The following is a 27030-nucleotide window of genomic DNA, read 5'->3' as shown; positions in this document are numbered from 1 at the left end:
ATTATTGTAGACTTGCACTAGAAAGTGAATGCACTTTTTTCCTGTCTCTTCTGCTCAAAGTGTCAATACAGGTGTGTCTACATCTTGCATAGCTCCCCTGGTCCTACAAGCTGTGTAATATCAGAAAATTGCCCACATACTGACATTTGTAGTTTGAGAAGATGCATGCAGTACAACACTAGTGGGTTTCTTCATAATTCTGTTTGCTGTATTTGATCATTAAAAATACTGTGGGGAAGTTTTAGGACATTTTGGAAGTGGAAGAGCTGCCTAATGAAGAGATTACTCTGAACCCTCTTCTGTAGTGTGTTGCTATTTACACCTGAATAAACACAAACTACTTCCTGTTCTGTTGTATTCTTTCCATGTGGGGCAACAGAAATATATCCCTGTTAGCCATGTTAGCTATGTGCTCTTGTTCACAACATTTCTGAAGTCTCACTTTCAAATGTAACAAGGACAGTGAAAACTTTTTGTGTGCTTTCTTCTGTTGAAGTCATTTGTGGATTCTTTGATATTTTCAGGGGGGAATCTGTGTCAGGTCAGGCACAAACTTGCGCTTCTTATGTGTGAACCTGAAAGAACCAGAAGTTAAAACAGGTTTCTTGTATATGCTGTATTTGCTATGAATTGGCTCTCCATCTGCCTGGGAGAGGAAACTGTAATTGTAATCTTTGATTCTTTTCTGTATCTCTTCCAGCTGCCAGCTGGTTGAGTTTCCTGATCTTTATTCCGATTTTGAGAAACATGATGGTTGTGGGAACAGTTTCTGTTAAACCTTCTCTCCTACTGCTACTACATAAAATAATGTGTGACTGTTTGCTGCAGAATGTCTTTACAGACTGTGGGAAGGCTTTGAGTCATGGCTGGGATGAAATCCAGTGACTTTTCCTAGCTGGAAGGTCTGAGGAAGCAAGTCCTTCCTCATGGCATTCCTGTGTCCTATTAGTACCAGTGGTCTTTGTTTACAAGAGTCCATTGGGTTTCCTCCTTGTTTTATTCCTGATTTTTCTCACCAGTGGATTCAGAGTGATGGGTGCTCCATATCCAGTGACAGTTTTGGATTTCTCCAATGACATGTGTGCCTAACATCTTGTGTCTTTTTTTTTTGTTTGTTTGTTTCTTACATAAAGCAGTTCAAAAGTGACAAGAAGGAATATGCTTTGGTCCTTAACTGTATAACATTGCACAGGTAGCATTTGCTTTGTGCACATTATGTACATGTAGTTAACTACACATGAGGAAATCTTAATTTGTAATTAAATAATTTCTAATTAGAATTTTTTCTATTATTTCTATAGAATTTTTCTCATTCTATTATTTCTAATAAGCTAAGTAATTTGAATCTCATCTGGGGGGTATAGCTGGTTTGGTAATGACAAATATAATACAAAAGCATGGGAGCATTTCCAGGGTTCATTGGATCATCATAAATGTTACATTTTGAGGATAGGCAGATAAGTAGAAAGGTTTTCTTTTTTAATTGAGTTTGTTCACAGTTTTCAGTAATAACTTCTCTAGAGTGGAGTCCTGTTGCCCCTTGAGACAAGACCTCACTGTTAATCTGAAGTGTAAACGGCTGGGCTGTCTCTGTTCCCTTAAAAGCAGATTGGACAAGCCCTGTGACAGGGGCTGTGCATTAGTCCTAGCTTGCACCAGTTCCAGTGAGCACACAGTGCTGATCTGTTGGCAGGTGCTGTACCCAGTGCTCTTGTAGATTGCTAGGCTCAAGGCTTTCAGAACCCCAACATTTCTGACATACTCCAAAAGGAAAAGAGTTAGTATGCTGAGGATGTGTGCTAATTTTACTTGCTCTGAGTTCCAGCAAAGCAGTTTGTACATATGTTTAAATTTCATAGTTTTTATCTTTAATTCAAACTATTCCTCTAAATCAGCTAATTTGGAAAGTTTAATATTGTGATGGAGGCTCTAGTGTCCTACCTCCTTCAAGTCCTGTAATATATCTGAAACTCTGAGAGTCTAATGAGCACAAGATACTCAGTCCAGTTCTTTATGGTTTGCATTAGTGATTGAAATAGAGTCAGAAATAACCAGTGTGTGAAATTAGAACAAGAAATGACTGTACATTCTTGCTATAAACAATCTGATACTTCTGTATTGGTTTTTGTGAGAATAAATACATTGCTTAAAATACATTTCAGGTCTTGCAATTGGACTAAAATAATGCCTAGCTGTTCATTTTATAGTATTTTCTGTGTCCAGACTGCAACAAAGTCAACTTCCTTTAGGTGTTGTTCACCCTTGAAGTCTGGGTTTTCAAACACAGTTTTTACTGTTTAAACAAAATAAAAATGAACTCTCAGTTTGAAATTTAGATTTATAAAAATGGGATAGCAGGTGTGTAGTTGTATATGTGCTGTCCTGCAGATAAAACAGATATGAAGTTAGCATGTTAGCTAACTTCATTGTGTTCAGTGGAGCTGCATTTAAACATCAAACTATGTTTAAAACATTCTCTTAATTTAGGATTTTGATTATTTTAATTTTTATGGTTAAATGAAGACTTACTGTAGGTTGTGTGCCTGTGGATTCCTGGGGAATCTCTCAGACTATGCATATGCATCAGTGTTCATGTGTGTGTATATATGGTTAGATTATAAGATCACAGCATAATGTTCTTTTTAAATCATAGAGTAGGAATAGGAGTGGGTGAGCTTATCAGTGCAAATTGTCTACAGGTAATTTACTCAGGTACCTAAAAGTGTATAGGCACTTAAAAAGATAGTGTATGTAGAATATATTTAGAATTTCAGTGAAAAGGATTTTATTATCTGCAGCTTCAGTCTGAGTGCAAAAACATGCCTTGGTGCTGTGTGTAAAGGCGTGGGAACATCTTCATTTTTGTTGTCTTGAACCCAGTACTGGCCTGCCTTTTCTCCATTCCTACCCACCCATCACAGTACTGTCTCTGTGTGTTTTTATGGGCAGATGCAGGAGTATATTCAGTGTAAGAATTGTGAGTCTCAGGTATTGCTGGGTGCTTTATCTTCCAATGTGTGCTTGCAGTTCATCTTTCAGAGGATGAGGAGGTCCCAGGAGGCCTTGGCAAGAAGCTGTCACTGCACAGCTCAGATGTGTTCTTTCAGTGCCACAATTGTACTGACCATTTCAGATGGGGCAGCAAAGGGGACTAGGGGGGAGATTATCTAGTAATGAAATGCAATTTATTTGATCTAAAAAATAAATCTCAAAGTAATCTCCTGACAGACTTTTTAACATTGTCATTACTGCAGAAGAAATCTGGCATTCTTGCTATCTCTAAATTATGCTTATGCAGTTGAATAGCTGCTGGTTAGTAATGGCATTGCATTTGTAAAGTGTGCAAGCACACTTAACAGCCTGTGATGAGCACTATATTGTAGGAACAGTTCTGAATTAATTTCTTTTAAGCTTTCCCTGAAACAGGGTTTAGTTAGTTAGTCTCTGTAGGTTACTCTTTCATCTCGTATCACGGGTACTTAGAAAATTGCATTACAGCGTGCAGGAGCTTGAGGTACAAGCAGCCTTGCTAATGATGTTAAATAGAATGATGGGAATTTAATACATATATATTTAGGCTTGCAGCTACTTAAAGGTATTAAGCATTTCTAATATACAATTTATACAAGCTGAACATGAGTGACAGTGAATAAGTTCACAAAAAATTGCTTTTGTAACACATTTGCTTTTGGAAGTTTAGCTTGCAGTTTTCCTTTCACCAGCTTTGTCAATTGACCCCTTCCCAAGATTTTTCCATGGTGCTGCAGTAATTAATAGTTTTAGTTCCCAGCAGTGTGCTTTGGAAGTGTCCCTGCTCAGCCTGACAGTGCAGCCAGGTTCCTCCATGAGGAAACATTTCGTTCATACCAGATCAGAGTAGCAGGCCCTACACTGAGAGCCTTAGTCTGGCAGGTTGCATTTCACTGGGGGAATTTTGTCATTCTGGTTCTGACTGACTGTGCCTTTGGGAATTTTAAGTTCTGCCTAGTTGCAGGATTGTGCTAGATATTCTTACTCCATGTGGTGATGGCCAGTAGTTGGATAAAAAGTGACTAGGAGAAAATACACTTCATTTATAATAAAGAATGCAAAGTTCAAATGGACTGGTTCTAAATAGACAGGATAAATATTTAAAAGCACACATAGATGCCCTAGGAAACCCTTCTAGCTATAAAGGTTTGGGGTTTTTTTTGTAAAAATGCACTCTTAAAATAGTCCCAAATGCGTGACTTATTGGTCCAAGACACCCAAAGAAGTTCAGTGGGTGCAAGATAAATGCAGAGCTGGGTCCCCATCCCTACCCCACCCACTAAGAAAGAAATTACTGCCCTGGTACCTTACTTGCCCATGATTGTTGTCTACCAATTACCATTCCAGGGCAGTGTTATCAATAAATGTAGCTCACCTGAAATTCTGCACAGAAGTCCTTGAGCAGGATGGGCAAGCACCTCAGAATATTCCACAGTATTTCCTCCTGATAAAATATCAGTGCTTGTAAGCCTGAGCAGGAAACAGACTGTATGATTTATTGTTACAGGATAAAAATTTAGGTTCTCCCAGATGTGACTAAGCTAAATTCAGGCCTCACTTTTTTTGGTGGGGGTGGAATTCAATTTCAGATTGATACACAAAAGCACATGCTTTTTTGCATGTGTACAGGATGAGTATTAAAAGGGTAATACTGTAGAACTTTAAAATTAGCTGACAGGCTTGAATTGAGGAATATTTTTTCTGGCACTAAGCAAATGGAGGTAAGTTTCATGCTAGTCGTCTTAGCTGTTAAAAAAATTACTGTTGCATTATCAGCTATGTACAAAGGAAAAGAGGCACGAAGTTAGAGATGACATATTCATTTGTCATTTTACTGATGCTCCCAAAGTTTGGGTTTACCTCCAGAAAACTTGTGAATAAGGTCAGCTGTGGGTTTTTTAATTTGCCAATGAGAAAAGCACTGGTGTTTTCAAATAATTAAGTTTGTTAATTCTGGTTGATCTTCTGTCTGGCTCAAATGAAGACCCTGCACTGAGGAGGTGTCCTTAGACTTCTAGCAGTCTGTCATTTCTGCACAACCTTCACAGTCATATGTTTTTTACTGCTTTTGGAGTGTGCCTTTTTGCCTGTAATGCACAGAAATGTTGAGCATCTGCTGAGTTGCTGCAGCTACTTGAACCTTGTGCTGGTAGCTGTGTTTGCCTCCCAGGCTGGCAGAGTTGCTGGAACTGTCTAGAAAATGCTGGTTTTCACCTGTGAGCAGAGATTCCTGCTGCAGTCAGTACTGGAAGTCAGTTCTCAGGTGCTGCCTGACTTAGTCCATCACAGAGGTTTTGTGGTGGTGCTTCACCATGTTGCTGAGCCTTCAGAGTGGATTTTTAAGGCTGCTGCATCACCCTGATGACACGTGCCCAAACCGAGCCAAGCACCATTGCCAAGCCCATTCTCTTCTAGAACTGGCCTCAAGTTTGGACCTGGGGAGATCCACATCTTATCTTGGGAGCCTTGGCTGCCTTGCTGGGAGCTGCACCTTCTCAATTTCGAGGGCTTACATTATGTTTTGTGGCAGGTCTCTGTTTTGTATTTAGCAAATTCTCCCAGTTAAGCTGCTGTGTTAGTTACGTGTCCCTTTTACAGAGTGCTTTGGTATTGACGTGTGCTTGGTGTTTTTATATCCAACCTGCTCTTGGTATCCTAGCTTAAAGCAGCAAAATAGAAGAAAAAAGAGCTATTTTGGGATTTCTGAGATCCCTTCTGTGCTTCTATGCAAATTAAATTAGCTGGGAGCCCACGTACCATTTTTAACGCTATGCTTTAATTTTCTCTTTGCAGGCATTTGCAGCATTCTGTAATGCAAGTGCTGTCTGAATGTATTCTGGATTTACATAACAATGCATCTAACCTAGGAGTCAAAGTCAAGTCCTGAATCAAATAATTGCCTGCTGTTCATCTACTGAAAAGTCTCTTTTCTGTAGAAAGTTTTAGAACACTTTACCGTGGGCTTCTGAATGATCAGTTATAGCAGAAAAGCCCCAAAATGTTTGGTTAGAGGGGTAGGGGAGAGAAGTATCAAACTGAACAGATGTTCTGCTCTCTCAAAACAGCAGTTCCCTATTATGTGCCTCATTCAGCATGGCCAGCACTTGGTGGTGGTGGGGTGCAGAAGAAAATACACTTTTCCCTGAGAAAAGCAACAAAAAAAATGAGATTATTAGGACCAAACAGGGCTTTACTGCAAAGAAGCCATAATTGTTCTGAGTGTTCTCTAGTGGGGGGGCAGAACTTGTTGTGCACAGGTGTATGTAAAAGTAGCACATTTCTGGTCAGTAGGCAGGTGTTCTTTCTAGCATGTGGGTCAAGGCTGACCTTTGGCAAGGCTAGGGGTTTACCTGTGCCAGTTTCTCTTCATGACCCCAAAATCAGAATCTTTTCCTTAAATATGTGACCCTAACGCCTGGTATTTCTTCTCAATATATTGAGAGGGAATGGGTGGGAGGAAGCTGGGAGGTCAGTGGTGTTCCAGCTCTCTTGTTTAGGCTACAAGGGCTGTGAGTTTCTGTACTGCTTCCATGATGGGTTTCTGCATTTCATCTTCCTCCTAAGAGGTGAAATAAGCTGCAAGTGCACCTACCTAGGCTGCATGGGAAATGAATGTTAGCACCACTGTGATATTGAAATCTGACATCTGAGCAGCTCTTCTCTCTGCTACCTCAACACCAGTGAATTTCAGATAGGAACAGCATCATGAAATGTCTTTGCAAGTCTTTTGTCTTAGAAGTGCAGCTGACTTAAAGGGGTTTTAATCCTATAATTCTGATAGAACAGTGTATAGGGAAAAGCCCACAAGCAAACAGGAACCTCACATAAAGTGTCAGTCATTTTGAGTCGACCTGTAAAATTAAAAGACTTCAGTGTAGAGCTATCCCCTCTCACCTTTCAGTGGCAGTGTCACCTAAGCATGGAAATGTGTGATCTGTGGTTTTATCTCCCAACTTCAGTGCATCTCTACATAACCAGGTATTCAAGTGTGAAGTCACTTATTAAGTTATCAAACTCTAACATCAACTCACAGATTTAAAAGTAGCTATAGAAATATTTTTGCCTTGATCCTGTTTTTTGACTAAATTCCTGTGAATGGAACTTGAGTAGGCTTAGCTTTAACCTTTGAGGGCATGAAGCTGAAATTTAGGGAAGGAGAAGAGGAACCCACTTTTAAAACTCAATTTGTACTGTGTTTAAGGGGAAAAGCAGTATAGCATTTAAATATTCTAGAAACTTGAGGGGTTTGTAATACAAGCAGTCTCATCAGCTAGGACAGTAATTACACTCAAATTCAACTATTTTGGAAAGAGGATCCAGAATGGTTACGCAGAACCTATCCATGGAAAGTTTTTGGATCAAGTTTTTACCCAAAAGATTTGCATTGTTCATGTGGTTTCAGATGAGGCTGTTGGTGATCAGTCCAGGTGTGGTTGCTAGATACTGAGAGGACCCTGCAGTAAAACTCGTATCTTGAAGGAAACTGTTTTACCACTGAATGCTGTTTTTATAATGAAGTCTGTTTTCTCTTCATAGCCAAAATACAGAAATCTGGGTGTTTAATTCTGTGATTGACTCCTCAGATATAATCTTTCCTTTTCCAATATAAAATTAATATTATAGATGAGATTTCCCAGTAATTATGATTAAGAATGTGCATTTTCAGAAAAGACATTGGGCAAATTCCTTCATTTCTGACAGGCATATGAAAGGTTTTTGCCTATGTTAGAAAAATTACTTCCCTGAACCTCAGCAGGAATACTTCATTCATGTAAACCAAAAGCAGCTCAATCATCATCTGAGGCAGATTATTATCCTAAATCATTATCCTGTTAATGATTTTATAGGAAATCCATGGCAAAGCCAGGAACCACATCCCTTCTTTTAAAGATTCATCTCATGGCACTCCAGTTGAAGTGTGCTTGGTTGGGGATTAGTGGGTTACCTTTGCTAGGGTTTATTTTGTAATGCAATGTACAGCATACAACATCTTGTCAGCTGCAAATCGATGCTGGGATGCAGTTGCAGGAGTTGCTTGTGCCTGAGCATTATTCTGCGCTATTAACTTTGAAATTTCTGATTGATGGGTTCCTGTGATGAGACAGTGGCTTCTGTGGTCAGACATGAGAGCCCTCAGGCACTTTTGCAGGCTGAGCATCAGTCTAATGGTTTTGAGAACCATTCTCTGGGCCATTTTTGCTACAAATTATTGGAAAATGGCTCTTTATGATCTAAGAACAGAGGCAAAATATTAAGAACAATTTGTTCTCTGCTAACAGGCCAAGCTGGTCTTGTGCTAATATTACAAGAGTAAGAAGATTATGCTCTATGACATAATTACATCTTCTAGTACTATTTTTAACTCCTTGAATAACCTGTATTCCTTTTCCTTAGGAGAATTGCTGGTTTGGCTGGATTTACTGGGGAGAGCCTTTCTGAGACCAATTGCATGCTAGAAAATGTGAGCCATGAATGCATGGACACTGAATGAATCTGACCACTCAAAAGGGCAGCAGTTCTTTCTGGTCTTAAGATATCTTCATTTGGGTTATCAGCCCTTTTTGCTAAGTCCCTGTGGAGGCTGCCTTACAGATGTGTAGCTTTTTAAAATTTTTGTATTCTAGGATCTCTTTAAGAAGTGAGATCTCTTTGAAATTGTAAATTGCTCAGGTGTACTTTTAACATATGCTTGGTGAATGAACAGAGATTTCTTCCATAAAAATTATTATTATTTGATAGCCATATTTTACTAAAACAGATTGTCTGAAATACTATAATTGACAGTTTGGAAAAAAATATGCTTATCACACTTACTCCTTTCTGCCCTTTTATGCAAACCCTTTTCATCTGAAAAGAATGTGTCAAAGCTGTAGGCATGTGATGAGTACAGTGAGAAATTATAAAACTATAAACCTAATGGGGAACTCTGTGCCCCCTAAAACACTAAATTTTCCCCAGCTCAAATGACATAGTAAACTGCCATTTTCTTAAAGAATTTGAGGATAGCAGAATAAAAGCAGGAATGATTTTTTAAATAGCTGTACATTACCGTAATGAGCACTATAGACATGAGAAAACACAATGATTTCAAACTAAGAGTCTTAATAAATTACATCTTAGGTCACAGCCTTGTAAAGTGTGAGAGGAACAATTGGCTTTTTTCCCCTAGGTAGTGATTCCTCACATACCCTTTATTCCATGTAATCTGTTCCAGTGGTCTCATCCCTGCCTTGCTTTTTAGGTCTGATTGTAGGAAGGAATTTCCAGCTTGGATTGTTATCCAGTTTGGATTAAATTATTATGAAAATTGACTTTTTATTAAAATGAGATTGAGAATCTGGGTATGAAGTAGAATCTGGCTAGAACGTAGTGGGTGCTTATTATTATTATTCCAGCTCTCTTGGGGTAGAGCCTGTCTGATGGCCCTGGCAGACTGCAGTGGGTCTGTGCTCCTCAGATAACAGGCACTGGTGCCTATTATCTTATTAAATCAGCTGGAAAAAGCATTAGAGGAGTGCCTGTGTTCAACTGCAGTGGGCCCTGCTGAGGGACTGTTCTCTTTTGAAAAGCAATTGAAGTAGACAAATGGTGTAATTTGTCTGATTTTACAAATTAGGGCTCTGTAGCCCAATGAGATGGGCCAAATACCTTGGCTTTAGGCTTCCCTCTGAATGAAACTTTTAAACTTCAGTGATCTGGCCAACAGCTGAGACTGCAAATCTTTAATTTATCTCATTGCATTTTGTCATGTTAGATAGATATTATTGTGCAGTCCATGGGTGCTAGATGTGCTTTTGAGTCCTATAATTTGACAGTTAAATGATAAAAAGTAAATTCTAGGAGGAAAATCACTGCTGCTTTGCATACTTCCTAAGAACTGCAGAGGATCCCAGTAGATGTGGGGACGTTAGCTACACAAAAAACACATCCTAGAACATCCCACTGCTTCTGTAAAGTACAAGAGACCTTGAGAAAGGGGTGAGCAGCAGCATTTTGGTTTTTCCTGCGTGCTTTAGTTCAGAAGTGAGCTAAAGCACGCAGGAAAAACCAAAATGCCTAAGTTGGGAAGGAAGCAAGTTTGCAGGGCTGTGAATGTGGGGTGGTGTTTTCCACTGTGGCTTAAAGGGAGTGTGAAATTGAAGAGGAAATTACAAGCCACAGGGCATATTGAAAATTGACTTTTCATTAAAATGAGATTGAGAGTCTGGGTATGAAGTAGAATCTGGCTAGAATGTAGTGGGTGCTTAGCATTTGTAAATTACTTCATACAGCTAATATTACATTCCATTTCATAACGGGCAGATTGCCTAAATAAAAAAGGGAATGGCTTTCCTGAGTTGGAGAACATATTAAAGAGTGGGTAGAAACAGAGCAAGGGAAAAAAGCTGGCAGTGCTGATGTGTATCTGGGAGCTTCATCAAAGAGCAGCAGACTCACAGGAAAACTTGGGCATGGAGCAGTTCTCTTCTTCACCCCCAGTTTCTGGGCAGAAATGTCAGAGCTGTAGGGTGCTAAAATAAAAGAGAAGTGACACTGTCTTTTTGTTTGGAAGAGCATAGACTGAGCTTTTCATCATGACTTAAAAGGGCTGTTTTTGCAGCTTCACCTCACTCCTAATCTGTGAGAGGTGTTTGCAGTACTGGGACTCAGTTAGTAAGAACAGCAGTGCAAGTAATAACAGATTCGTTTGGTGTTTAAACAACTCCCAGTTGGGGTGGGGGGTGTGTTTGGGGTTTTTGTAATGAAAGTGTGTTCTGGAAAGAAAGTAAAATTCCAAAATGAGAAGAGATAACAGTAAAACGCTGTAGATAGGAAGAAAGAGAAAAGACACATGAGAAATTGCTTCTTTTTTATAATCAGATTAAAAACAAAAGAGATTTGATGTCTGAAATAAATGAAGTAGGGAGTGAATCAGTGATTGCAGTCATTCTCCAATCAGAAAAATCACTGAAGAGTTTTGTCACTGCAATTTTTTTTTTAAGGTAGCCTATAAATAAATATTTCTCTGTACAACCTCTGTCTAGTCTCTTGAGAGTGGTGCCTGAAAATTATGCATTCTTTTCAAAATATTACCATGAAGGAAAGCCCTCCCTGCAGGACCAAGAGGCCAGCAGTTTTTGTGAGGGGGTAGGGGCAGATGCTACTCCTGCAGATTTGTCTGTTTAATAGAAGTAGACTAATTCCTATTTCTATTTCTAATGTTCTGTTTAAAAGAAAATTAATCAAATTGCACTGAGGTGTAAACCAAAGTACAATTGCTAGTTTTAGTAGCTCTGTCTCTGAGCTCTTATTTGTTAGTGAAGCATTTGCCCTTTACACTAGAGTAGGTCTTTAGGAATTAGACAGATAGGTAGTTCTTTACTATTCCAAACTATATTATTAGTAGCAAAGTTTATTTACTGCAGTGCATTAATCCTTCATCACTTCTAGATCAATGTTTGCTGTAAGTAACAAATAGGCTGTCCATATCCTCAGGCCTTGTATTCCTGCACTTCTGAAATGCAGTTGGCTCATACCTAAGCATTTTCTATTCAAGTATTTGTACGGATTGGCTCCTTTCCTGATGCATCTGAAAATTAAAGGTACTGGGTCTTTCAGTCTAATAGATTAAGCAAAAAGACATCTTCCACTTGCAGGTTTTTTAATTTATAATTATTTGTTTACATAGTTTTTCTAATTAAGAATGACTCTTAAACTGGGGAATGTTACTCTGTCTGCAGAAGGGCATTTCACAAGTTCTTCCTTTGCACCCTTTTCCAAAGCCTGCTGCTCTGAGCTGCTCCCTCACCCCCCTCAGCCCCCTTGATTCCTTTCTGTCCCAGACTTCCAGATCAATCTAGTTTTATGTTGGTGGTTTCAGAAAAAGCCTTTTCAAGTCTTCAGTCTAGTTTTTGCAGTTAGTCAGTGAGGGAAATGTTCAGGCAGAGATTCTCCAGGCTGCTGCCTCTGAGAGGAGAGATGTTGGCAGAATGTGTTAATTTGATATGCTGTGCTTAATTGTTTCTCAAGGCTGTTGCAGATTTTATTAAGGGCTTGGGGTGATGAAGCTGTAATGAGACTTTTCAAGAAATTAAGAGAGTGAGGAGCAGTCTTACATATTACTGATCATTCATGCAGTGGCTCTGTCTCTGCCAGTGCCCTGTCCCCATTTCCTGCTGCCACTTAGCTCCCTATGAAAATTGCTGCCCTTCATTTCCTAATTATCATTTTTCCTGTAGTCATGACCACTTTTTTCTGTTGAAAATGGTAATGTGGCTCAGAATTTTGCTATTAAAAGTCAGCTTTCTCACTATCTGTTCAGTAAGTGCCTGTTCAGCTATTTTTGTGTGCAGGATATGAACTGGTAATTGGATTTACAGAACTGCAGCTTTGCTTCATTAGCAGAGCCAGTATTCTCAGATACTGTAATATTTTTTATTCTTAAATAGTGTGAGCAAATTGAAAGTGTACCTAAGTATAAATATAGCATATGGGACAGCTCAAGGATGATGGGGATCAGGGAGCTGGTGGAACACAGGCTTCCCAGAGAGGTGGCCAGTGCCCAGAGCCTGCTGGGATTTGAGTGTCATTTGGACATGCAAATTACATTTAAGTGTCATTTAGCCCTTAAGAACATCCTTGAGCCTCTTGTCAGCCCTGAAGTTGGACTGGGTGACCAGGGTAGGCTCCCACTGAAATATCCTGTTCTTAGGTTTCCTCAGAAGCAGATTGCAAAATAGTGGGGATTTTCCCCCCTCTGCATTACAGATGGGGTTTTTTGGCAGCTGTGAGTGAATTCTGTTTTTCATGTGCTATATCTAGTGGAAACAACATGATTTTTAAATTTTGATGCCATGGTTCTGGAAGCTCTAGAAATAGTCCTGGTAAATAGTAATTGGAGGCATTTGTTTTGGAATAATTTTAAGGAACTTTAATGGCAGACTTTGAAATTGAAACATATAACCAGGTGAATGTGAAAAATTACAGTTCTGAATGAAAATATGTAGAATCTCATCTTGCTGCCTTTTGAGAAAATGAGTTTTCCCATTGTCAGTGCACTCTATCTCTTCCTTGCAGGCTTTACTAATAGCAAGATAAAAGCTGTATTTTCCCAGGGAATATTAAAACTCTGAATGAAGACAGCAGAAATACCTAATAATTCAAGCTTTATCTGGTGCAAATTGTAGCAAAACAATATCTTACAGAAATTGCATCTGCAATCACATTCTAATGCTTTTAAAGAAAGGATTTGGAATATCTGGCACAAATGAAATATATGCTTTGTTCAGCATACATAAAATAAGTTTTGCATCCAGTTCTTTAGACAGTGATAGTCCAGTTTCCTTGACTTAATGACCACAGGGAAGTGCAGTGCTAGCCCTGCCTTTTTTCTGCATTTCATGTGCCTGGGCAGAGCTTGGGTTGCTGTTTGCAAAGGCCATTGTTGTTCCCTGAGCTGGAGCAAAAAGAGTTTGTCACTTTAGGTGCTCCCATAATTAGTCACTGACTGGGAGCCTCAGCAAAAAGCAAAAGGCTGAATGTGCTGAAGGTAGAACAGAGAATTAGCATCTCCATCCTTTCAAATCCCACTCCTTTGAGGTGGTCTGAAGAGTTTGAACTGCTGTGGTTCCTAGCCTGTACTTTGGAAATAGAGAAATGTGGGTGTATTTTGTTACACCCACAGTTCTGTACTGCTGGAGACCCAAACTGCACTGTGCTTGACAGTGGGGAGTTATTTCACCCTAACAATCAAGATGTTAAAAAAAAAAAATAAAAAAGGCAAATGGTCAACACAAATGGATTCAGTGGTGATAAATTTTGTGTAGTCTGATCTTATTTTTAAAATGTTAGTTTTATTTATCTAACACCCAGTTGTGTAACTGTCAATGAATATAGGTCTCTCACAATGAGTTCCCTTCAGTTAACAAACAGAAGCAATATTTCCAAATACTTCTTTTTAGATTCTGGTTGTAATTTTGTATACTGTGAAACAGAATTTGTGTATTTTTTTTAAAAACCCCAAACAATAAGGATGGTGCATTCCTTTTAGTGTTTGTAACAAAACTAGATTTTAGGAAAATCCTCGAAAAGGTAACACCTGTGTAGCTGTGGTGTTTCTTCTCTCCCAGTTTGTCTCTCAGCAGTTGCTTCACTCTCAGGGGTGCAGTGTTTCTCTTCAGGTCCAAAAAAACTCTAAAAAATTTTGGAGAGTAGTGCAGGGGCAGTGGGAGCAGCAAAGAAAGCAAGAGGATCCACCTCACCAAGGGAAGAGCTGCAGGGAGTGAATAAGGGAACATCAAATTTTCTGCTGGAGAAAATAATTTTTTCCCCTGGAAAGTAACAATTTCTAGAAAGAAAATGGAGTTGGGATATAGAAATAAATGAAACCATGCTGGTCCTTAATTATCATTTACTAACTGTGCTTCCTTAGGAGCTTGATGGAAAGCTGAAGAGGTTAAAATAAAGCAGGGATGCTTTTTAGGCTTGTGTTGCATGTTGCCAGACAACTAGAACTAGTATTAAGTCTCTAGATTAGTAAAATCACTTGCCTTGCATAATCATAAATGATTCATGTGGCTTGTAAAAGTGTGTTTAAAAGGATGAAGTGCTGTGTAATTTATGGATTAAGTTTTGCCCTTCAATGCTTGTGAAGCTTGTTATAGGGAATTACATTGTGTATTCTGGGAAGAAATTTGGCTTATGTTACAAATTCACCTTGTACAAAGATGATACAGTATCTTATTGGAGCATCAAATCTAAAGTTACTCTTCTAGCAAAGCAGGTGAAATTTCTCCTTGTCACGGGCAGAGGAGGGCAGGTTCAGGTGTGTTTTGCTACAGGAATGTCCAAGCATAGCTGGTCAGACTGGGTGGTGGTGTGAAGTCCTCAAGGATGGAGGGGAGACATTCATTACATGGATTTTACCTTGGAATGAGGATATCCCTCCTCTCGTTGCGTAGGAGATGGATTTGTGGTGGAGCCACTCCTTGGTGTCAGCTTGTGAGGGTTAGACCTGCCCCTTGAATTAAAGCAGTCAGGATAGGAATCCTGGCAGCCTTAGAAACTGGAGTATAAACTGCTGTAAATGTCTTCACAGTTTGTCTTTTAAGGACAAAATCACAGTATTAATGTCAGTTCTTTAATGCTTTCCCACATCTCATCAGTGCCTGTTGCAGTGTCTGTCATAGGAGAACCAGGAAATGTGTGATGGGTCCCTGCTGGGGGTGGTGCTGGGCTTTCCATGAGCCAGGGCTGCAGGGCTGTTTGCATGGGAGTGGTGAGCCAAGAAATGCAGATTCCTGCAGGAGAGATGCTTTTCTGTCCTAGTTGAGACAGTCACAATACAAAGCCACACAGTCCCATTTTCAGAAGGATTCAAACCTGTTTTTATTGTAGCATGAATGCTTTTTATCCATTCTTACAAAACTCCTGAGTTTCCACTTTATTCACAGGTCAGGAAAGACAAATGAAGTGCTTACTGGAATATGCAGTTGCAGGTTCTCTTATTTATCCTTCTTTCTTTCTTGGTTTCTATGTCAATGGCCTTGGTAGGAAATTCTTTCAGGAGTAAACATGGATTCTCTTATCAAACTTCTCTCTGGCTCACAGAAGTCACTGCAAAACCTCTTCCACACTTTCCCATTGAGAGATCCAGTAAGCTTTGGCCAGTATTGCTTTGCTTTTTTTCTTAAATCCTGCTTGCCAGCCTCCTAACTTCACTGGTACCATGGTTTCTGAATTTTTAGATACCAAACCACTTGTGTGCATTTAACAAAGATAGAACGCTGACTTGAAGTCCAGATGTGGTCAGCAGTTTTCATATATATGATAATCACATAGCAAACATTTTGCTTTGAGTCATAACCCATGCAAATAAAGAATATACCTCCTTTTCTTAGCAAAGTAGTTTTCTTTTCAAGGTCTTTGTTCCTGGGAAGTGCAAGCAGTGTAATTGATAGGTATTCCTTGTGCTCCATCCTTTGATGTTGCCTGGTGACAGTGCTGCCAGGAGCTACTAAACTTGCTGACACTGTTTTCCTGGCTGCACCTGGCAGGCAAACTCATTTTTTTGCCCTGTCTGCTTACAGCTTTTCCTTCTGAGCTCTTAAAAATTATTTTTCATCTTGTTACTGAATAACCAGAGAGTGATGCCTTTTGTCAGTGGCAGAGCCATGAATTAATTATTTAATTTTCACAAAAGAATTCATACCATCTCCTATCTCACACTGTTTAAAATAGATAATTAATCCTGCATATCTTGTTGAAGGTTTAACTTAAGTACAAGGGAAAGAAGGTGCAGGCAGCTGTCCTGTGTGCTAAGGCATAGAACCAAAGATTCATGTGTTCTTTTTCACTCAGCCAAGGATAGCAGGAGATTTTTAGGGAGTCAGAGAAGAAGGATGAAGTAAAAATGTCTTTTTTAAAATTTTGGTTTTGACTCTTTGCAAGACACAATTAGGTTTACCTTCCTGCCATCCTGGATTGTGTGGAATTCTTTCAGCCTGGGTGGGATACTGCTCCAGTTCAAGTATGGTACAGACACAAGGGTCCAGTCTGCCTTGTGTGCCAATGAAGGTTTTTTTCAGTATTTTTTCAGTTCTCTCCTTTTTCACTGATCTTTTTTTGGGGAGTGAGAGAGATGGGGATGGCTCTTCGAATCCACTCAGTCCTGGGGTGCTGCAGAAGTAGAGACACTCAGGGAAGCAGAGGCGGAGTGTACTTATTTTAGATCTCCTGCAGTCCCTGTCTCCTGATGCATCCTTTGAAAATCCTGCTGTGCTCTAGAGGGGGAATGCTATAAACTGAAATCATGAACCCCTGGTGCAAAGGGTGCTGTTTGCTACACTGTGCTCCTTGGGGAGATTGAGGTGCTTGTGTTTCACACTACAATAAAGGCTGGGAATCCTCGAATTGAACAAAGAGCAGTGAGATTTAAAAGGGGAGTGTGATGCTTTACAAAAATGCAGCACAGCATAACAAATGCTTATTTCATTCAGGGCACTTCATTTCAAGGCCTCTTTTAAGGGTGTTGTTGATTTCCCTTGTGTCATCAGGGTGTGTCTGTAGAGATTGCTTAGCCTGCTTCCATAGCTGGAGCTAACAAATCCATCCAGGATGCAACTGTGCCCTCCTCCTCAGTCTTGTGCTTTCCTTTGTCCTGTCTGAAAGGCAGCCTGTGAGCTGGGGTCTGAATTTCACCCCCTGCCCTTGTGGTGTGTGTCTGAATGAATGAAAGTGCTGCTGGCAAGTGAGTGTGCTTTGCTCCCTCCTCCCAGGAAGCACAGGGGCTGGGAAAAACAGGTTATCCAGGGGTATTATTCCCTTATTCAGCATCAGCAGATTGGAGCAAAGTGCACCTTGAGAAATCAATATTCAAGTATAATACATTTATTAGCCTAGTAGTTTTGTACATAAGTATTTCACCCTTTACTAAATCTTGGTCTAGAAGCTCTACATCCCTATCTGCACTGAATGCATCAGGTTCCTTGAAATAAAAGGCTAAGTCTGGGTGTTCAAAGCAGAAAGCAAATTTGCCTACTGGTACCTACATTTTGGAATTGAAGAATTAAAAATAAAAATAAAAAATCTGCTAATTTTGCAGCAAAGTACATGCCTTCTGTATGTCTAATTATATTTTTCAACGTTATGTGGTGTTTTGGTGTAATTAGTTTAGGCAGACAAAGTACAAACTGGAATGCTGTAGTAGTACTGTATGAAGAATATATTCCTACTATTCTGAAATAGTTTCTTAAGTGATTTGTTTCTTTTCTGCTTCCCTGTAGATTAAAGCAAAAAATTATGACAAGGTGGAAAAGGTGAGTCATATTAATATATGTAATATATCTCTATAGCAAGAACGAGTACCTGGTGATTGGGCTAAATCAGACTGAAAAAACTCTGTAGCTGTCATTGAATGTGAAACACAGATAAAAAGTAGCACTAGAGTTGACTTGTTGCTGCCAAGCTCTAATCAGTCAAATGTGCAGGGGGATTCCTCTGCTTAATTCTCTCCAGTTCCCTTGCATAGCATGGAGATGCCTTAAACAAAAGAATGAGTAGTTTAACTTCTTCTTCCTTATAAATCTCCATCATAATTAGAAGGGCTATTTAAATTCATTTTGTATAGCTTTAAAAGTAGAAACCTAATTTCTGTGTCTGGAATCCTGATCACATCTTCTTGCTGTATTGCACAGTTATTTCAGCGCTGCCTTATGAAGGTTTTACACATTGATTTATGGAAATGTTACCTTTCCTATGTACGAGAAACCAAGGGGAAGCTACCTAGTTACAAGTAAGTTCCCAGAGTTGCTCTGAATTATTCTAGTTTTATGGTGGATCTCTTCTTGATTTTTGACCAGGGGATGGGGAAGAACCTGGGTGACAAATCTGTCTGGGGATTTTCTGTTGGGGGGGGTTAATATATATAATCTGTGTTTAGAAAACATTCAAGTCTCTAATTGAGCTTGCTGGGTAGAACTGGTTCCTTAGTCTGGATTCCTCTAACAGGATGGGATAGGAGCAGTGGAGGAGCTGGTGTAGCAATGCCAGTTCCCTGCAGATGGGATTGTGCTTAAGCCAAAAACCTGAAACACCTGAAACACATTTCTTCTTCTTTGTCCTTGCCCTCCATGTCCTGTTTAGTCTCCACAAAAGTTATCACTGGTTCCAGCTGAGACCAGTAGCAGTAAAGAGTTCAGGAATTGGAGGAACTTTTGGAAGGCATAAAAAAAAAAGTCATAAAATTTAGGGTGTCAGAATTTTGGGGTATGTTAATCTTCATCCCTTTTCAGTTATTACATTTTGCTTATTTATATTCCTGTGGGTTGAGTTTCAAAAAATACCAGTGACTTCCAGCATCTGTAAACTGTTTCTTCCCCAGCCCACCATAATTTCTTTGCACTATAATTGGCAAAATGAGTAATGCATTAATAAAGAAAATAAGCAAGGGGTTTTAATTTATTTTTACATGACTGTTTTGAAACAGTTTTAGAAGTGTCAGTTTATTCAGTTTGCCTTTCCTCTGTTTCTCCTGTTAATGGGGTCAAGGAAGCAATAAGGTACTGAAGTGTGTTTGAGTAAAGGAAACTAGGAGAAAAGTTGGGGAGAGAAAAAAAGAGCTTTCACTGTAACTTAACCAAGGAAATTCTGTAAACATTTTAAATCTGAGGGAAAATACTTGGAATTTGGGGAAAGTAAATAGTGTGAAGTATTCTGGGCAGTTTCCACACAAGGGAGTTACTCCTAATTGTCCCAGCCTTTTGGGGCTCCTGGAGAATTACAAAAAGGTTTGGGGAACTCTGAGGGGAAAAAATAAGAAACCATGGGTGCATCTGTCAGCTGAGAAGATGTGGAGAGCAGTTGGTTTCTTCTCAGTTTCATGGATTTCTACTGGCTTGGGGTGTGCCAGGAGCTGTTAAAATGCTGGATTGCCACCAGTGAATTTATAATTCTTGAATAAAACAAACAACCAAAACCCCAACAGAATCTGAATAAGGAACTTAAAGCTATCTGAATACTGATTTTTGCTCTCACCTGTTGAATATTTCTGATTCCTTGATGTTTGGTTAGAACTTGCTGCACAAAAGAATACTCTTAAATAAAGAATTTTTAAAATACTAAACACTTGCTTTATGGTCTTTGTGGTTCTTTTCCTCAGAGAAAAAATGGCTCAGGCATATGATTTTGCTCTGGATAAGATTGGCATGGAAATCATGTCATACCAGGTATGTTTTCTTAATCAAAACACATTTTATTTCTAACTTTATGACAAGTACAGCTAACCATTGGTTTCACCATATGTAATATTTTTTCTCACCTAGATCTGGGTGGATTACATCAATTTTTTGAAAGGCGTGTAAGTACCTGAAAATTCACTTTTTTGAAGCTCAGTTGATGCAATGCTGATGTTCCTGCCAGATGTGACCTGTCATAGCTGACCTTGCTCTCTCTCCCCACTGTTTAGAGAAGCAGTAGGATCTTATGCAGAAAACCAGAGGATCACAGCTGTCCGTAGGGTTTACCAGCGTGGTTGTGTCAACCCCATGATAAACATAGAGCAGCTCTGGAGAGATTATAACAAATATGAAGAGGTAACAATAACTGATTCTTTGTGACATTCAGAAAGAAGTAATTGTCCTGTAATCAAATATGCTGCCCAAGCCATATCCACTGAACATGTGTGTATAAAAGAGGTGACCAGCAGTATCAACACATTTTTTGTGTGCAGTATGTACCAGCTCCTGTAGCAAAAAATCAGTCCTGAGTGATTTTTAAATTTCTTTCAAAGACCCTCCATGAGATTCATTTGACTGTCCCATTTCCCAGTTGGCTGAGTGAGTGAGACATCACTGGAGCAGCTCAGCTGGCAGTGAGAACTGGTGTCCCCAAGGAGGCACTGCCCTCCTTTCACTCAGAGCAAATGGCATTCAGCTGGGATGGTTTGGACTTCCTCCACAGCATTAAATTACGTGATCTCAGTGCTTAAAAATGTTCCTCACCATCCTCCACCTGAAGCCATTCCAGCACCCCTTCAGGTGAGTCTGCTCCCACACTGCCTTCAGCTCAGCTCTCTGCCCTTTCAGGCCAGTTTGTAGCTGCACCTTTAGAGTGTATTTTTAAACACATCTGGTGACCAAGCAGCCCCAGTCAGCAGCAGTTTGACTGCAAAGCTGATGTGGCTGCCCTGGTGCTCAGCACTGCCCAGCAGGGATGCTCATACAGCACTGGTCCTGCTGGTTGTGCACAGGCGTGGTTGCTGTGGGCCCCTGCCCTGAGCAGCACAGAAGGGCCAGTTCCTCTTTCTTTGTTGCTAATTGTGCAAGTGGTGAGCTTGGTGCCCTCTCACATTTATGAGGCCGTGGTGCTGAGCTGCTGGGAGAACCTCTGGCTGGGAGAACCTCTGGCTGGGAGAACTCCAGGCATCCCCAGCCCAAGCGTGCACCATGGCAGCTCACTGCCCCATAGGTTTTGGGGGACACCACTGCTGTCCCCAGGGAGGATGCCCAGGACACAGCTTCTCCAGTGTAGGGAAATCCCCAACACAACTTCCCCATGCACCATCCCTTCCCCTCCCACCCAGCAAGCAAAGGCTCTCACTGCTGTTCCTCCTGCTCTCATTGTACAAGGGGAGGCTGCCAAGGCTCAGAGCTGTGCAGGTCCCAGCTGAGGCAGCTCTGGCTGACACCTGGAGCTCCCTCAGGCTGTTTGAGCTGCTGGGAGCTGAGGGCTAGTGCTCTGCTGGGGCACAGGGATCTCCCTGTCCTGTGGTGGCTACACTGACCTCAGGGACAGGGCTGCTGTTCACGGGTGTCCTGGCAAAGGGAAATAAATGCTCCTCACCAGAAGGGCTCTTGGAGGGGGAGCTGATTGCTCATGTCAGCAGCCCAACAGCACAGAGACTTCATGCAGGTCTCAGTATGGAAAGGTAATGGCCATTTGCTGTAATTTGAGCTTTCCTTCAGCTCAGCTGTAGCCACCAGGTAACAATACCAGCCTGTCAGTCACCAGCCTTTAATTAACTGAATGGTCAAAAGTGGTAGAGCTTTCAGGGAGACGTGGCTCAGTGACAAAGTGACAATCTGACTCACAAACCTGCACGGCTCCTGAGCTGGGAGTGCATCCTGGGAGAGTCCTGCTGTACCCTCAGCCTGTCCTGGCTTACCTGGGGCATTGTTGGGTTGGTGTGCCACGTGGCCCAGTTTGCCATCCCAGACAGTGCCTTTGCTTCTGCAGTGAGGGCAAAGCTTCCTTTGCTTCCCAGCCCAGGTGCCTCTTTGCACTTGGACTGAAAGCTGTGCCCATCTTCTGCACAGTCCTGGCAACAACAACAGCAAAATCCCCCCAGACACAGGCACAGCCAAAGGGCTGCTTCTCCTGCCCAAGAGCAGTTCTTCAAGGTTTTGTTCTTGCCAGGACCCTGTGCCCAGGGCCTGGCTGCCCCCAGCCCCTGTGCTTTTGCAGGGCAGCACAGCAGAGATCTCTGCACATGTGTGACTTGTGTGCAGTCCTGGAGAGTGTCAGGCACATCTCAGGCCCCTGCTGACAAAGGCAGGATGATTGTTGCATGGAACCTCTTCTAAGAGCTGCCAGTTACTTCAGGAACAGGCGAAAGCAGAGCTCTGGGCCTGGAGGTCAATCCCTGCTACTCCTTGTACCAGAAATTCAAATTGCTCATGTGCTCTTAGTCTGGGAACTGTCCCTGACTGTCATTCAAGAGCAAAATTGTAAATCACAAATAGGTTCTTCCCACTTCACCCACAACAGTTCATGTGAAGCTCATTCCATTTTTGAAAGTGATTAAACATAAGCTGAGGTGCTTTGAGTTGCTTGAATTTTAGTAATGAGTTCATCCTCTGATATAAGTTCTTGCCCATATATTTATTAGGTGAAATAAATCTTTTGAGATTGGTATCTTAAAATAACTTTGTCTTTGCTCACTTTTGCACCCCCTTTCAAGCTCTTTCCTGTATAAAATAAGATTCAGTATGTCCAAAGGGAAATTGCACATTGCCAATTCCTTTTTTCACCCTTCTCCAGGGCATCAATATTCACTTAGCCAAGAAGATGATCGAGGACAGGAGTAGAGATTATATGAATGCACGACGTGTGGCAAAGGTACAGCCTTCTGTTGACTTTTCTTTGTTCTATTGAACTCCACAAACCAGCATTAAAGTTGGTTCTTACATCAAATAAAAGTGTGCACAGACTAGTGCTAAATTATTTCCATTTGTTTTAGGAAGCATAACCTGAAGTAAGGGTTCAATGTGTTTAAACTCAAAGCCTTGCTCCTGTTTCAGGAATATGAGACGGTGATGAAGGGCCTGGACCGCAACGCTCCCTCCGTGCCCCCACAGAACACCCCCCAGGAGGCTCAGCAGGTGGACATGTGGAAGAAGTACATCCAGTGGGAAAAGAGCAACCCTCTACGAACAGAAGATCAAACTCTGATAACAAAAAGAGGTAATCAGATGTCTCTAGGGCGTGGAGAATTGGATTTCTCAGCTCCAGCAGAAGCCACGGCGTGATTTGGTGTTCAGGGATCGTGCTGGAGTGGATGTTGATGGAGTTTCTTGAATTGTGTGGGTGGTTTCTGATAAAAAAACAATCTCCATTTTGCTAAAGCCAAGCTGAAAGTAAGAAACGGATTTTGGGAGACAGGGAACAGTAGATTGCAGCCTGATTTTGTGGCTGATTTTGAGTGAGCTCTGCTTGTTCCTCAGTGTACAAGGCAGATTTAACTGCTGGTTGTGGTTCATGAAGTTCCTGGCAGTATAAAAGAACTGCAGCAGTGAGCATTGTATTCAAAACCAATTAGTGTTGATCTTGTCTGATTTATTTGATGAATTTTGCATTCCATACTTGGGTTGTACAATGGTGGTACCATTTCCAAGGAGTGTTTCTCTCATGTTCTGCCCACAGTGATGTTTGCCTATGAACAGTGTCTCCTGGTGCTGGGCCATCACCCAGACATCTGGTATGAAGCAGCTCAGTACCTTGAGCAGTCCAGCAAGCTGCTGGCTGAGAAAGGGGTAAGCAGCTTGCCACTGGCTTTCTCTTATTTCCTTGCTCTGACATGGTGTACTCTCAGTTTTTCCTCAGAATCAAGGAGGGGGGTGTGGAAAACAGTTGTGACATGTTCAGAATTTTCAAATGGGGAAACTAAAAATTTTAAGAAATAAAAATGTCTGCATTTTCGACAAGAATTGTAAACAGTTGTTTCAATCTTGGCCAGTTTTAGGTTTGGGGGATTTTTTGGGCCTGATTTTGTGATTCCTTAAGTACTGGGGAGATGATTATCTCTTTGTTGGAGCACTGAATGGAAATTCACTGGGGCTTGTCACACACAGAAAATATTCCATAAATTGGCCTTCGTTGTCACAGATGCTGAACACTTATATTATTATACTTATTTTATAACAGGACATGAACAATGCTAAACTTTTCAGTGATGAGGCTGCTAATATTTATGAAAGAGCGATCAGCACTTTATTAAAGAAGAATATGCTTCTTTATTTTGCATATGCAGATTATGAAGAGGTGAGCAAAAATAGCGATGTACTGACATTAAAATCCAAATAACATCTCTCATTAATGCTGTCATTTATTTGAAACATACTGACTACAAAAAGTTCTGTAGAATTAATTTACTGATTCTTCTAGCCTTATTCTCATTCAGTGTTTCTGAGATGGAGCTGACAAAATGGAGAGGGAAAGCCCATAGTATGAACTAAGAAAATCCACTCTCTTTCCATTCCAATATTGACTATATTTCTGAAATTATCATAAGGGTGAAATGCTTAAAAATTTCCATTTCCCAGAGTATCAGCTTCTTCACTTTTAAAATGGGCATCAAGGGCACCTTTCCTGTCTGATTCTTGGGGAGATGATGTTTTTGTTGGCTGTGACAGAAGATGGGAGCCACCTTTGCTGCAACTCTCTGGAGAAATCTCTTTCCCCAGGCCAGCACCTCACTGTGCAGCCTCCACAAGGAGCAGTGCCCCAGTGGTGTTTATTCCACCAGGAATAAAAACTGTTTCCCAGTGGTCAGTTGTGGAGTGTGGAGTCCTCTGTGGGGCATAGTTTGCCCACTTATTTTATCATGAAAGAATCTTTCCAGGAAGAACTTCAGGACAACAGAGGGGGGGAAAAAAAGCCTTTGCCTTTAAAAGAAAAATCCTTCCTTGGTTTTCAGTGCAGCCTCCTTATGCTGTGTCCTGGTTTTTCAAGGCTGCACAATACAGCCTGGAGGGCTGCAGCTGGCAGGGAACAGAATGGACTGTTGGAAATGTGTAGGCTGGAGAGTTAAGAAGATGGTGTTCCCACCTATCTGCACATTGCTTTTAGACAGAGGTAAAGGATGCAGTCTTTGTATGCCAAACACCTCCAATGGCAGTTCTGCTGCAGCATTACTACATTAGAAAAAGACTTCAGGGACTCCTGAAAAGCATGTAGGTAACCATTAGTGGGAAATTAGAGTGGGAAGTGAAAAATGTCTGCGCCAGACAGAATATGCATCTGGGCAAAGGGACTGACATACACAGGGTTCAGCCAGGGAAAAATGGGAACAGGAAAATTCTAGTTTGTCTTCAGCTTGAGTGTTGCCTTCTGGGAGGTGATCTGAAGGGAGTTAGTGAGCAGTGTTTGCCTTCCCCCAGAGCCGGATGAAGTACGAGAAAGTGCACAGCATCTACAACCGGCTCCTGGCCATCGAGGACATCGACCCCACGCTGGTAAGATCATCCTTAGTGCCTGCACATCCCCATGGACTGGCACCCAGTGCATGCACAGAGTGGGGCAGCACTTGCAGGATTCCTTGGGTCGCAGGGATGGAGTACTGAGGTGGCAGAATCACAACCTTTAATCCATTGAAATACGCTAGGATGTGCACTCTGCTCCTCTGTCTCTTTTACAAGTAATGAAGAGAAAAGATATAAAATATTTCACAAGCATCCTGTGGCCATGTAGTTTGCAAATAAATCTGCAATTTACCACGTAGGTAGCAGAGTGTTGCTGTACCTTTTCTGCAGTGACACAGTGAGCACTGTCCATGTGCCAGCTGTGGTGGTGCTGAACAAGTGGTGTCAGCAGTAACCTGCCCTCAAAAGGTTATTTAGTTTATTATAAACAGACACAACAAAGCATGAAGGAGGCAAAAGAAGGTGTGAAGCCTAACACTAAACAACAGGTCAGTGTCAGAGGAGAGGTATCCATTTACTGACACTTGCCATTCTTTAGAGACAGATCCTAATGCTTCCCAAAGGCACATTTTATGGGAAACCATGTGCCAGTTCCTCCTGCTAAGGAATGCTGCTATTCGTGACCTAATTCAGAGTGAAGAAGGGTTGAATCCCAAAGAAATGCAAATCACAAATTGGCTGCTGAATTAAGTAGCACATTCATTATTTCCTTGATCAGGTATAAATACTTGCAGGCAGGAGGGTTTGTATCTTGGATTGTATCATGTACAGTAAAATGCTTCATCAGGCCTTTTGGCTGTTCCTTGGCTTTATGGACGTCTTAACTTTACTGGAAAGTTATTTTTACAACAAGCCTTGAGTTCTCTGAAGGCACCAGCTAATGTCAGTGACATTCATCTCCTTACCTCCCCTTCCTTGAAAAATCTGTGTATTAACTACTGTCTTTTCATGGGATCAGTCTTAGGTGTATTCCATTTTTTATTAAAAAAAAAAATCTATTAAAAGGTTTGCCTCGGTATTTAAAGCAAAACAACACAGAGGCACAAGAGAGCCTTGTTTCTATTAGGATTCATCTGCTGTATTTTGTGAGTCATGATTACTTCAGACATAGCAAAAACCTTAATGATATGCTGGTGTTCTTTGTTAGCACTGATGCTATTTAAATATTAATGTGCACCTCAGGTTTATATCCAGTACATGAAATTTGCAAGGCGAGCAGAAGGCATTAAATCCGGAAGGACGATATTTAAGAAAGCGAGAGAGGATGCCCGGACCCGCCACCATGTCTATGTTACTGCAGCTTTAATGGAGTATTATTGTAGTAAGGTAACCACAGCTGCTACCCTGATCCTAAACAAGTGGCAGGAGGCTGCACAGCTCACTGAAGCTAATAACTTTTTTTTTTCCCCCCCATGTTTGCAGGATAAGTCTGTGGCCTTTAAGATTTTTGAGCTAGGGCTGAAAAAATATGGGGACATTCCAGAATATGTACTGGCATATATCGACTACCTTTCCCACCTTAATGGTAAGCTTTGAGCTTTGAGAGGTCTAATGAAGCATTACTCAGGCCAGGTTCTCGGTGTTTAAATTCTTCATGAAGCTCAGCAGTTAATCTCAACATAAAACCTGCTGGTGTGTCTGAACCAAAGCTCCAGAATTCTGGTGACATTAAATCTTGATTCTGCTGAAGGGAGGAGAGTGAACTTTCCAAATTGTCACTCACTGGCAGTGCAGGAGTTTTACAGCATCTGCTGGGAACAGTGAGAAGTACACTGAGGAATTTAAATCCAAAGATTTAAAGCAGTTTACAGTCAGCATGAGAGGA

The 27030-nt window shown here is 40.9% G+C and overlaps 1 protein-coding gene across 1 annotated transcript in view; it reads left to right on the top strand.

Moving 5' to 3' along the window:
- The window catches only part of CSTF3 (cleavage stimulation factor subunit 3), a 48031-nt gene that overhangs the window by 14514 nt on the left and 6487 nt on the right, over window positions 1-27030 (top strand). The window contains exons 4-15 of the mRNA XM_018921975.3: window positions 17793-17825; window positions 18204-18301; window positions 19667-19733; window positions 19830-19864; window positions 19973-20099; window positions 22546-22623; window positions 22806-22968; window positions 23428-23537; window positions 23929-24045; window positions 25164-25238; window positions 26388-26531; window positions 26628-26730. Of these exons, the coding sequence (XP_018777520.2) occupies window positions 17793-17825; window positions 18204-18301; window positions 19667-19733; window positions 19830-19864; window positions 19973-20099; window positions 22546-22623; window positions 22806-22968; window positions 23428-23537; window positions 23929-24045; window positions 25164-25238; window positions 26388-26531; window positions 26628-26730 (1150 nt within the window). The remainder of the gene's footprint in view (window positions 1-17792; window positions 17826-18203; window positions 18302-19666; window positions 19734-19829; window positions 19865-19972; window positions 20100-22545; window positions 22624-22805; window positions 22969-23427; window positions 23538-23928; window positions 24046-25163; window positions 25239-26387; window positions 26532-26627; window positions 26731-27030) is intronic.

This window comes from Serinus canaria, chromosome 5, assembly GCF_022539315.1.
Source record: "Serinus canaria isolate serCan28SL12 chromosome 5, serCan2020, whole genome shotgun sequence".
Taxonomy (NCBI): Eukaryota; Metazoa; Chordata; class Aves; order Passeriformes; family Fringillidae; genus Serinus; species Serinus canaria.
The sequence above is the reverse complement of the archived record's forward strand: the minus strand, read 5'-3'. Positions and strand labels throughout refer to the sequence as shown.